This window comes from Melozone crissalis, unplaced genomic scaffold, assembly GCF_028551555.1.
Source record: "Melozone crissalis strain CALT ecotype California unplaced genomic scaffold, PUWL_Pcris_2 ptg000187l_1, whole genome shotgun sequence".
Lineage (NCBI taxonomy): Eukaryota > Metazoa > Chordata > Aves > Passeriformes > Passerellidae > Melozone > Melozone crissalis.
Window position 1 is genome coordinate 974600 of NW_026535952.1, and position 12222 is coordinate 986821.

Genomic DNA, 12222 nt, shown 5'->3' on the forward strand with positions numbered 1-12222 from the left:
TGGCACTTTGGATTATTTCACAGGGATATTTACATGCAGTAATTTGGATTATTTCACAGGGATATTTCAATGCAGTAATTTGGATTATTTCACAGGAATATTTGAATGCACTAATTTGGATTATTTCACAGGGATATTTGAATGCACTAATTTGGATTATTTCACAGGGATATTTCAATGCAGTAATTTGGATTATTTCACAGGGATATTTACATGCAGTAATTTGGATTATTTCACAGGGATATTTCAATGCAGTAATTTGGATTATTTCACAGGAATATTTGAATGCACTAATTTGGATTATTTCACAGGGATATTTCAATGCACTAATTTGGATTATTTCACAGGAATACTTGAATGCAGTAATTTGGATTATTTCACAGGGATATTTCAATGCAGTAAACATCCCCAGCTCTGTATGAAGTACAGAAACCCCTGTGCTCCAGAGGAAGTTATTCTGAGTCCTGCAGAGAGGAGCCAGCCATTCCAGGTGATATAGCTGGATTATTTCACAGGGATATTTAAATGAAGTAATTTGGATTATTTCACAGGAATATTTACATGCAGTAATTTGGATTATTTCACAGGGATATGTGAATACAGTAATGTGGATTATTTCACAGGAATACTTAAATGCAGTAATTTGGATTATTTCACAGGGATATTTCAATGCAGTAATTTGGATTATTTCACAGGGATATCTGAATGCAGTAATTTGGATTATTTCACAGGGATATTTCAATGCAGTAATTTGGATTATTTCACAGGAATATTTGAATGCACTAATTTGGATTATTTCACAGGGATATCTGAATGCAGTAAACATCCCCAGCTCTGTATGAAGCACAGAAACCCCTGTGCTCCAGAGGTTATTCAGAGCCCTGCAGAGAGGAGCCAGCCATTCCAGGTGGCTCCATGGGAACCCCTCAGGAAGCACAGGTTTAAATGCAGGTGCTCTGTGCATTTTGTATTATTTGTGCATTAATAACTATTTCCTACAGACTGTGCATTCCTGTGGAGAACATGACCCTGCACCTTGAGATGATGCACAGCTGAACCCCTGGCCAGTCATTTACAGCCAATTGGCCATGCCCAGGGTTAAATCCTTCAGAGATACTGAGGGAGAGAGGAAAACCCCAATCATCTGAAATCATGGAAATTATCATCTGAAATCATGGAAATGATCATCTGAAATCATGGAAATGATCATCTGAAATCATGGAAATCTGAAGGACCAAAACACAGAGGAAAACGTGAACTTTTGAAACAACTTGTGTCCAGAAGAATGATTTTAATAGTGTCAGTAGGATTTGCTAATCCACACTATTACTATATTTACCTGTAATTTGGAATATACCAGCAGGCCCCTGATTTTCCAGGATTGCCATCCCACAAAACCTTGCTGTCACCAACTCCCAGGATGGAGAGCTGAGCTCCCCCAGCTGTGGGCACGCAGCCACGAGGGACAGTGCAGGGAAAGGGGACTGGGACTGGAAACTGCTGCTGAAGAGAAACACAGCACAGAAACACAGCACAGCCTGGGGTTTCACACACCTGAGATTGTTTCACAATTCCAGACTCACATTTTACCACACAACCTGCTGAAAAGCAGAGTTCACAGAGAAAAGATGTCCACTTGGACACTAGCACTAATTAATTCAATTACCTTACAAACAGCACATGAAGAAGTAAAATGTAACATCCAACACATACAAGTTTGATAAGAGAAAACCAAACTGGATGCACTATGTCAGCCAAGTTTTCAGTGTTTTCACTGATTGCCGTGAAGGGAATGCTGTAAAAATGCAACTTTTGCATCAAAAATAGAATAATCTTTCTTCCTGAGAATGCCCAAGGATTCCTCTCTTCACTCCTTCCCACTCAGAATTATTTAATTTCTATTAAATAGAAATGTTCTATTCTGGTCAAGAAGCTGATCCTCTGGAGGGCCAGACAATGCCCTGTTCACAGAGGAGAGATTAGTTTCTAATTACTGTCAGTAATTAGTGCTCTCCTGCAGCCAGAGCTGGAATTTCTGTCAGAGCCTGAGCAGCTCCAGAGATCCATTCCAGGCAGGTGGTGCAGCAGACACCTCCATGGTGCCTCCCAAACCCACAGTTGGTGTTTGTTGGATGAGGGCCTGGCCAAGCCTGCTCTGAATCCTTCCCTCTGCAATTAAAACCCTGCAGGGGCAATGCCGGCCCAGAATAACCAGTGCAGCCGAGTGCATCCCTTTGGAATTCCACAAAAGGCACTTTAGAGAGGCTGGCTGCTCGTGCCACAGATCCCACAGAGGGTTTGTGTCGCAGACATTTTTCACAGAAATCCTTTCTTTCAGATTTCTGCGTTTTCTGGGAAGCAAGGTCCCCAGAAAGAGAATGTAAACAATTGTTATCAGCTGCTGTGGAATGCAATAGGATGCACCTTGATTGGTTCATGTTCCCATGTTTATGATTAAGGGCCAGTCACAGGAGCAAGCTGGGGACAGAATCCCTGGACACAACTTTGTTAGAGATTCTTTCTTTCTATTCTTAGCTTAGCAGCCTCTGCAACTTCTCTCTTTATTCTTATTAGTATAGTTATAATGTATTATATATCATATATTAATAAATCCAGCCTTCTGATCAAGAAACAAGACTCTCGTCCTTCTCTCCCCCCCAGCGACCCCCTCAGGATGCTGTAATAGGTTTGCACCTCTCACTGAGCTTTCCTGTGCACGGCCATTCATCAGCTGGTTCTGATTGTCCAGCACCCCCCAATTTCATGCTTGGCAAGTAAAAACAAAAGCGAGTTGCTGAGGAGGGGGCAGCCCGAGTTCAGTTCAGCAGCTGTGTCCCACCCTGGAGCACGAGCACACACAGAGCTGAGGCAGCCCTGGGCTGTGCCAGGGGAAAAGAAACCAAAACCCCTCACACCTCTGGGTTCCGAGCAGGACAACTCTGAGCCACCCCACAGACAGAGGTGTCCCCAAACCAACCTGCTGCTGCCTCACCCTGCTCTGCCACTGCACACAGCACAGGGAATGTTCAGGGCTGGGCACTCCTGATCACACAATCACAAATGGTTTGGGATGGAGGGACCTCAAATCCCACCCAGTGCCACCCCTGCCATGGCAGGGACACCTCCCCCTGTGCCAGGGTGCTCCAACCTGGCCTTGGGCACTGCCAGGGATGCAGGGGCAGCCCCAGCTGCTCTGGGCACCCTGTGCCAGGGAAGAATTTCTCACAGAAAACTCCCACCCCGCTGATCTCCCCGCTCCTAAACCCACTGCTTGTATTTTCCTGAACTCTTTCCCCTTTATTCTTCCATTCCTCCTTTCCCTGGAGTTATCCTCCTGAAAGCTGCAATTCCAATCCCTGATTACAGTACAAAGACAGGCCATAAAAGGCTGCCCAACGTCATGATTCACAAACATTTCACTGCTACATTCACATTCTTTCCTGAAGCCAAATCTATCCTAATTGCAGGATTAGAGGCATTAAGGAAAGGCCACCAAACCGCAGTGACAGAGGGAATAGGCACTGCAGGTCATGGCTCTGAGAGCCCAATCCCTGCTTTATCTAGGAACCAGGACAGAATGGAACATTCTCAAGCAAACACAGCTACTCTGCAAAGGATCAGGGAATGTCCTGAGCTGCAGGGACCCCCAGGGACCCCCCAGTGCCAGCCCTGCCCTGCCCAGAGCCCACCAAGCCCAGCCTGGGCAGCCCTGGCAGCGCTGGCCAAAGGCTGCTGGAGCTGTGGCAGCCTCGGGGCCGTGCCCATTCCCTGGGCAGTGCCAGCACCCTCTGGGCAAGAACCTTTCTCTAAAACCTAACGTAAATCCCTGCAGGCCCAGCCCCAGCTGCTCCCTGGGCCCTGAGGAAGTTTGCAAGGGAAGTTACAGGTGACTACAACAAAAGGTAAAAGAAAGAAGGAAAGATGGTGTGAAGTAACACTCTCCAGAGTTAGCAACGCCCAAAATACAGTTTGATTTAAGAAAATGCATCCATTCCAATATATATTCAGTTAATATCCACAGTTATTGCCTTAAATATCTATTGCCATATAAGCTCCAAACAAAAAGCACTTTGGAGCTGGGCAGTGGGAAGAGATAGAGGACAGAGTGTTTCTTGTTTTAAGGAGGGCCACACCATCCCACCTGGAATGCCAGCTGGTTCACGAACAGGAATTATTTACTAAACAATACTCTCTGATGAGCCATGGAAGCGTTGTCCCTCCATGGCGCTGGAATTCACAAAAAATACCGTTTTCCACAAGCAAACCCCATATTTCACCCCAAATAAAGCAGCAGCTGAACCAGAACAAAAGGGAATATCATGCACAACCGTGCCTGCTCACCGAGCAGAGGCTCACACAGGGACACAGCCCCATCCAGGGACAGGCTTCCTTCCCCCGACACCAGGACAACATTCCCACATTCACTGCCCGCTCCCTGCGCCCTTTGCCGAGCCCTGAGGGACGGCACTGCCCAGGGCTGGCGTTCCAGGCAATGGCATTCCAGGGAACGGCATTCCCGGCCCGGGGCTCTGCCCGCTCCCCGGCTCAGGGCGCAGCGGCGGCCGGAGGCAGCGGGACCAAGGTGATCCCAGCCCGGGATCCCCGCGGCGGCGGCACCGCACCCGCTACGGGCACGGCCGGCCCCAGGAGGGGCGCAGCATCGCTCACCGCCCGCCCCGGGAGGCGAGGGCAGGAGCCGGCCCCGGCACCGCGACACGCCCGGGCACCGTGAGGGGCTGAGGCGGCGCTGCCCCCCCGCCGGCCTGGGCTGAACGGCCGCCGCTCGCAGCCCGCGCCCCCCGCTGCCCCCGTCCCGCCGGGCCGTACCTCATGTCTGTGCGGGCCCTACTCACAGCCCCGGCCGCGGCCAGGGCACCGAGGGGCCGGAGGGGCCGGAGCGGCGCCCGCAGCCGCCTCCGCCGGACGCGCCATCGCCGCCCTCGCCCCGTCTGAGGGGAGGGGGGAGGAGCCCCTCGCGGCCGCCGTACTGACGCGCGGCCGCGGCCCCCGCGTGACGGACAGGGAACATCACCAATCAGAGCTCGCTAAGGGGGCGGAGCCCCACGGCCTTCGGCCTATCAGAGCTCTGACAACCCCTCTCTGACGCGCGACCTCCGCCCGCCCCCCGCGTGACGAGCAGGGCGCTGTACCAATCAAAGGCCGGAACAGCTGCAGGATCCCGCCTCCCCGACCAATCACGGCCGTGGCAGGCTGAGGGACCAGCGCTCAAGGTGCGGTGCGGGGCCTGTGCTGTGCATACGGAGTTAACTCATGGGGTAACCGCAGGCGGCGTCTCCTCCCTCTCCCCGGCGGTGTCCCACAGGTAGCGCCGGGCGCCTCCCTCCTCACCTCATTGAATGAGTGACATCCGCGCGAGCCAATCCCGCCTCGGCTTTCACGATGAATGGCGGCCACTATGACCAATCGCAAGCGCTCAGGGTGCTGCTCGATTCTATGATTGGTTGCAGGACGGGAAGGCGGTGCCTGAGGGCGAGGCGGAAGTGAGGGAGTGTCATGGCAACCGCGGGCGCGTCGCGGCGCTCGGGAGTCCCGCGGAGCCGCTGAGGGCCGGGCGGGGCTGCGGGAGCCTCTCGGTGCGGGCCGGGTTCACTCGGAGCCGCTGAGGGATCCCCGGGGCTGCCGGAGCCTCTCGGTGCGGGCCGGGTTCACTCAGAGCCCCTGAGGGTCCCCCGGGGCTGCCGGAGCCTCTCGGTGCGGGCCGGGTTCACTCGGAGCCTCTGAGGGATCCCCGGGGCTGCCGGAGGCTCTCGGTGCGGGCCGGGTCCGTTCGGGTCCCCTGAGGGCTCTCCGGGGCTGCCGGAGGCTCTCGGTGCGGGCCGGGTTCTCTCCCCGGGGGTGGCGGGGCGGGTCCGACGTGCGGGGGTCTCGGGTGCTCCCTCAGGGGTCAGAGCTGTAATGGTGCCATGGGTTCCTGCCTCTCTACCCCCTGCTTTCCCTTTTCCTTGTTAACTCAATTTTACTATTTGGTTGTTTGTGGTTTTTTCCCTTTCTAAAGGTTCCTGTTCGTTGAGGACCACACGGGAGAGGAGAGGCCAAGTAGGAGAGGAGCTGGGAAAGCCAAGTGGTGATTTTTGGGGAAATCTCGTGTAAGTTTTGCTGTATTCCTGCCCAGGAGTTCCCTGTGCAGTGCCCCGGTGTGAGTTGTGTGGCACAGAGCCCCTGCACTGCCCCCCAGTAAATCCTGGGTGCTGCAGGGCCTGTTCTGCTGTGCCCAGAGAGCTGCAGAGGGACTGGGGACAAGGATGGAGGGACAGCACCCAGGGAATGGCTGCCAGTGCCAGAGGGCAGGGCTGGGTGGGATCTTGGCAATGAGGAATTGTTCCCTGGCAGGGTGGGCAGGCCCTGGCACAGGGTGCCCAGAGCAGCTGGGGCTGCCCCTGCATCCCTGGCAGTGCCCAAGGCCAGGCTGGGCACTGGGGACAGTGGGAGGTGTCCCTGCCATGGCAGGGGTGGCACTGGGTGGGATTTGAGGTCCCCTCCCAACCCAAACCAGTCTGGGATTCTGTGATCCTCTCTCCTGAGGATTTTCTCTGTTATGGGCATCTAAACCTGTTGATCTGGTTTAGAGCTTCTGTATCACAAAGACTCAAATTGCCTGAAAACAATGCCTGTGATTCTTATAGAGTAATTTAATTTAATTTAATTTAATTTAATTTAGCAGGGCTGTAGTGCCTTGTTTGCCAGAGCCCCTGCAGCTGTCACAGTTTGGTTGCTGTGTTTTTCAGGTCACTATGAAGGCTCTGTATGCTCAGCAGAATTCTCCTGGGGAGGAGATGACATTTGTGTTCCAGGAAAGGGTGAGCTCCCTTCAGAACTGCTCTGGCCCTCAGGCAGTGGGACAGGAGAGCTTGGCTCGCTGCCATGGGGGAATTGAGGCACAGAAATCTTGCACAGGCTTGGGAAGGACTGCTGGGATCCTTGCACACACAGGCAGGGAAGGAGGGGAGGGGAGGGAGGTGCATTTTGTCATCAGGCAGCACTGCCAAGAGTTCTGCTGGATTGCTCTGCGGTTTTGGTGTTCAGACTTTACAAACAAGCTTTGCAGGCATGAAAAACAAACCCTGGGGGCACATTTCCTGAATTTTCTATTCCCTGAAAAAGTAGAAATAGAGCTTGAGGAATCTATCAGGTTTGGGGTGAGAACTCCAGTTCTTACTGGGGTTGTTCCTTTGACATCATTTGAACTTTGTCTGGGACTTCAATGTTGACCTCAGTGGGTTTGTCAGGATTTGTGCCTCAGATAAAGTGAAATAAAACCTCAACAGAAAAATAATGTCAGTGGGTGATGAGGTTTAGTAAGGTCTGGTGGTCAGTTTTCAATACTAATACTAATACTACTACTAATAATATCATCTTAATATAGTAATGTTAAATAGTAATATAGTATAGTAATATATATTTTTATATATAATATCATATACTATATAATATATAATATATATAATATATATAATATATATAATATATTATATAATATTATATGTTATATATTTTATATATAATATACATTGTATATTATATTATATACATAATATAATATAACATAATGCAATGTAATGTAATATAACATAATGTAATGTAATATAATAATAATATAATATAATATAATATAATATAATATAATATAATATATAATATACCAGTTTGCAATAATAGTATCATGCTAATGCTGATAATAATGATAATGATAATGATAATGATAATAATAATAATAATAATAATAATAATATACTCAAAAAATGGTGTTGTAAACCCCTTTTCATTGACAATTCCTGCCTGCTCTCCCCACAAAACAACCCAGGAAGAGGAGAAGTGCTTTCAGGAGCTGGAGAAGCTCCTGGGGGCACGTGCAGTGTGTAACAGGGAGCTGTCTGTCTGTCCTAGGAGAACCTTCCTCCCAGCAGAGCCCACGATGTGAAGGTGCAGGTCAGAGCCTGTGCTCTGAGCAGGGTGGACACACAGGTATTTGCTATTTGTTTGTGTGTTTTGCTGGGGGTGTCTGTGCTCCCATGGCCTTGGCTGGGGGCTGGCACGAGCTCAGGCTGTGCCTTTGCTGCTGGCAGTGGGCACAGAACTTTTTAGGGGTCTCCCCATCAGGGGAATCCTCGGGGAAGGTTTCCACAGGCACAGGACTGGGCTGGGCTTCTTGCACAGCTCTGATTGAAAAGCATCTGGAATTTGATTCCTAATTCATGGAGATCAGTTGTCAGCTGAGATCTCTTACAGTAAATCCCTTTTGTCTTCATCTAAGCCACAGGCTGGCTTGGCTGGTAGTAACTCCCTGCTTTTATTTTTTAATGTTTCTAATTTTAAATACAGAATTCAGTGCCATGGTTTAATACTGGGGAAGGTGTGCACTTCCTTCCCCTGGATAACATTTTGGTAATGGCCCAAGCTTCCTGAGATGATCCAACACTGTGAGATGTAATTCATTTATAAATGCAGAGCTTTAGCAGGAATGCTGCCAGCATTGTTTTCATTTAGCTCCTGGCAGAAATCAAACTGAAGAAGGAACTTGTGCCTGTTGGGAGAGAAATTTCAGGAGTGGTGCTGGAAGGTGAGTGGGTGGCAGTGCCCAGGGAGGGAGGAGGGAGCAGGGATTCCCCTCAGAGCCCAGAACTCTCTCTGGAGAGCTTTTTGGAGCTCTTGGCTTCCTTAGCTGCTCCCAGTGCTGGTACCACTCCCCTGAGGTGGAGAGTCCAGCCTGGCTCTCAGACACCCCTGTGTGCTCCTGCAGGGAGCTCCTTGTGCCAGAGTCTGGGAATTCAACATTTGGGCTTGGCATCAAGAATCAATCAATAATTGTAATCAACAGAATTATGGTTTTCCACAAGGAATGTGTGTCTTTAGTTTTGTGAGCTAGTGATAACCAGTGCTTCCAAATGCACATCCCATTCCTGCTCTAAATATTTCTCTTCTTCCCTTCTTCCCTCCTTTTCACCTCTCCCTGGTGAGTTGGAAGCAAGGTGACCTTTTTCCAGCCAGATGATGAAGTGGTGGGTAAGTTAATGCCCGTTTGCCTCAGCTGACACCAGCAGTCATCTTTTTATAATCAATGACTGAGCTTAGAATAATTGGTCAGGCTAAATCCACCATGTATTTTCAAAATTGAACTGCTGTCACAGGAACAAACTTATAAATGGGAATTCTGTTCTAAGAACGTTCCCTTAGGATGTGAAATATGATGTTGTGTTAGCCACCAAATTGTGAGTGATGCCTTAGGAGAGAGGAGTTATTTCTTAGAGCATTCTGTGCCACATGTTTATGTTTTGTGCTGGGTGAAGGGATTAGAGGATGGCTGAAGTTCTGAAAGCAGGACAGAGTGGAGGTGCTGGGGACAGTGTGTGTTGGGGCATTGTGGTCCTTGCTGCATTATTCCCTCATGGCACAGCAGCTGCTCTGGGCAGAGTCTGGGGTCTGGCTATTCCCTGCAGGAACCCTGGGCACAGCTCCAGGTGGGCACAAGCACATTGTTAATGGAACTGGGAAGGACTGGGCACAGTTCCAGGTGGGCACAAGCACATTGTTAATGGAACTGGGAAGGACTGGGCACAGCAGCCACATTTGCAAGGCAAAGCCCTTTGGTCTAAATGGAGTGAGATTTGTGGGGGAGAGGGCAGAAAAGAATGGTTTTCCCTGGGATGGAGGGGATGCTAATTCAGGAGATGGAGCCAGAACCTCCTGTTCAGGAGAGTTCTGTGCCCAGTGAAGGTAAAAAGCTCAGCTATAACCAGGATGGAGGGGCTTTTCCTGCCTACTCTGCTTTTGCTCTCTCTGCCTTCCCTGGTTAGTTTGTTTTTCCTGCACTTCCTCTGTCTTATTCCTGCTTTTTGAAACTTCCACATTCCTGTGTGCCCACCTTCTGTTTTTTCCTGTGCCCTTGGTGCTGCCTTTGCAGAGCACAGGGTCAGGAACTGTGATGGGAGAGGAGCTGTGGGGAGGCTGCTCTGTGCTCAGATCCCTGCTCTGGCATCCATGGCCTGCACTGGAAGGGGAGCACTCAGAGTGTGGAATGAGCTCAGACAAAAACGTCTGACACCTGCCAGCACCAGACAGCACTCTGTGGTGTCCCCATGCTTTCTCCCTCAATCCCAAAATGCTGTGGAAGCACCCCTGGAACTCCCTTGTGCCCAGGGACACCTCGGGCTGGGACCTGGCCAAGGTCTCTGACCTGTCCCAAACCTGCCAAGAGGGCACTGAACCCAAACAGGAGCAGGGAATTCCTTGGGACAATGCTTTGCTTGGAAAGATTGCTTGTGTGAAATTCAAGGTCTGCGTTCCTTCTTTTCCAGGAATTCTGCCCCTGGATTCTGAGGAGTCTGGTGTCTGTGAAGTTGTCCTGGTTCACGAGCATTATTTGGGTTTGTAAATTATAAATTTTGCTAATAATAATTTTTACTGTAGACTTTCTTGTAGCTTTTCTAAAGGGGACCCCATTACCTTGGAGCTCTGGGCGTGCTCCTTTCATTCCAACATTCCAAAATTCCAGCTGCCCCACAAATCACAGAAGTTTGAACACTCAAGGGCTTTTTCTCTGCTGTCACCATTTATGATGGCCTAAACCACATGAGCTGACCCTGGGTTTTTCCTTTTCCTTTTATTTCCCTTCTAACTTCCTGTTCTGTTGCTTCATTGTTGTTATACTTTTTCCTAACCTGTCAAAAAATGTAATGAGGAGAAATTTGCTTTTTTCTTCCCTTTGACTCAGTCTGGGACTATCACCTGGGACCAGACTAACACATGGGGTGAAACAAGGAGACGGGAATTTTCAGGGATAGGCCAGTATTGAAATATTATTTTCAATTATTGTGAGCTTCCAGTTTTCCCTTTCTGGACATAGATTACTTTAATGAGCAGGATACTAAATGTGGGAGTCCCTGTTCTTCTTCCAACAATTTGTTACCTTGAACAAGTTATTCTTTTACTCAAAATTTGCTCTTCCCAAAGAAACTGTGGCTGCCCCATCCCTGGCAGTGCCCAGGGCCAGGTTGGACAGGGCTTGGAGCAGCCTGGCACAGTGGAAGGTGTCCCTGCCATGGCACTGGATGGGCTTTGAGGTCCTTCCAACCCAAACCACCCTGAGATTCTAAATGCCTAAGTTTGGGTTGTGTTTTCTGTGACTGCCATGAATTCCTGAGTAGTTATGTGGTGGCTCCCTTAATCTTGGTTATATCAAAGTTGAATCCCTAATTTAATTTTGTAAAATATGGCACAATATCCTCTCCATGGCTTCTTAATACAAGAGGAAACAGGAGCCAGTGGTGCTGACCTGTTTGCAGGGGGAGCCTTCCTGACTCACTGTGACAGCTTTTGCTAAATAATCCCAGGGGTTTTGCTGGGGTTTTTACCACCTCTTTGCTGTGTTTGTTGGTGTGTGTGCTGTTACATTTTAGTTAAGTAGTTTGCTCTGTCTCACCCCTAGAAAATGTAGGGTTTATAGCAAGCCTGTGATCCTCCCCTGCAGTATCAGTTAATCCTGTTGGCCCAGGTCTGATTCTGTGCCCACCTTGAATTTCCCTTTTAAGCTGTGCCAGGGGAGTGAGTGAGAGGCTCTCTCATCTCTTTGCCCCTTCTCTCCCCAGGCTCTCCCTCTTCCCCTTCTCCCTCAGGAACCCTGCTGCTCCCAGGGGTGGGACCCCCAATAAACCCTCAGCTAACGAGCACCCCCAGAATCCATGTGGAGTCTCCTTGCCTGTCTGCTGCTCCCAGTAAACATGTTGTCTCATATAGCAAGAGTTCTATGATCATTATAGTGCAAGGATTCCATATCACCAGACTTTCATACCTCCTCAATGGTTCCCACAGGCAGCTCCTCTAAGCACTGACTGTTCCTGGTCCTTGCAGCAGCCATCTGACTCCACATCCCACCAATCCTCTCTTTTATACCACTGTTCTTATTGGCTACAGCTGTGGCCTGCTAAGATCAGGCCTGCTCCTAATCTTTAGTAATTGGTTCAGCTGCAACTCTTTGGGGGATAAGATTACATTCTATACCACCTTCATTTACCTACATGAACACACAGCTTAGGGGGCTCCCAGGGGTCCCCAGAGGAGCTGATCAGGTGTGTTTGTGATTGTGTGTGTTTGTCCCCCAGCTCACAAGCCCCAGAAGCTGTGCTGGGCAGTGCACACAGCTCAGGGGGCTCTCAGGGATCCCAGAGGAGCTGATCAGGTGTGTTTGTGTGTGTTTGTCCCCCAGCT

General features: G+C 49.7%; 2 protein-coding genes across 8 annotated transcripts in view; one reads left to right on the plus strand and one right to left on the minus strand.

The window, feature by feature from the left end:
- Window positions 1–4932, minus strand: part of ITSN1 (intersectin 1) — a 119261-nt gene extending 114329 nt beyond the window's left edge. For all 3 annotated transcript variants that reach the window (XM_054293751.1, XM_054293750.1, XM_054293752.1), the window contains exon 1: window positions 4828–4932. The gene's annotated coding sequence lies outside the window, so the exon portion shown is untranslated. The remainder of the gene's footprint in view (window positions 1–4827) is intronic.
- Window positions 1–12222, plus strand: part of CRYZL1 (crystallin zeta like 1) — a 286566-nt gene that overhangs the window by 264150 nt on the left and 10194 nt on the right. Inside the window, exons 1-7 of one of the 5 annotated variants that reach the window (XM_054293793.1) lie at window positions 5502–5594; window positions 6017–6107; window positions 6747–6818; window positions 7906–7983; window positions 8506–8578; window positions 8977–9021; window positions 10314–10382. In XM_054293793.1, the coding sequence (XP_054149768.1) occupies window positions 6753–6818; window positions 7906–7983; window positions 8506–8578; window positions 8977–9021; window positions 10314–10382 (331 nt within the window). In that variant the 5' untranslated portion in view covers window positions 5502–5594; window positions 6017–6107; window positions 6747–6752. Of the gene's footprint in view, window positions 1–5501; window positions 5595–5632; window positions 5713–5751; window positions 5772–6016; window positions 6108–6746; window positions 6819–7905; window positions 7984–8505; window positions 8579–8976; window positions 9022–10313; window positions 10383–12222 lie in introns of those variants that run through there. The other 4 variants (XM_054293794.1, XM_054293795.1, XM_054293796.1 and 1 more) reach the window with 4 other exon arrangements.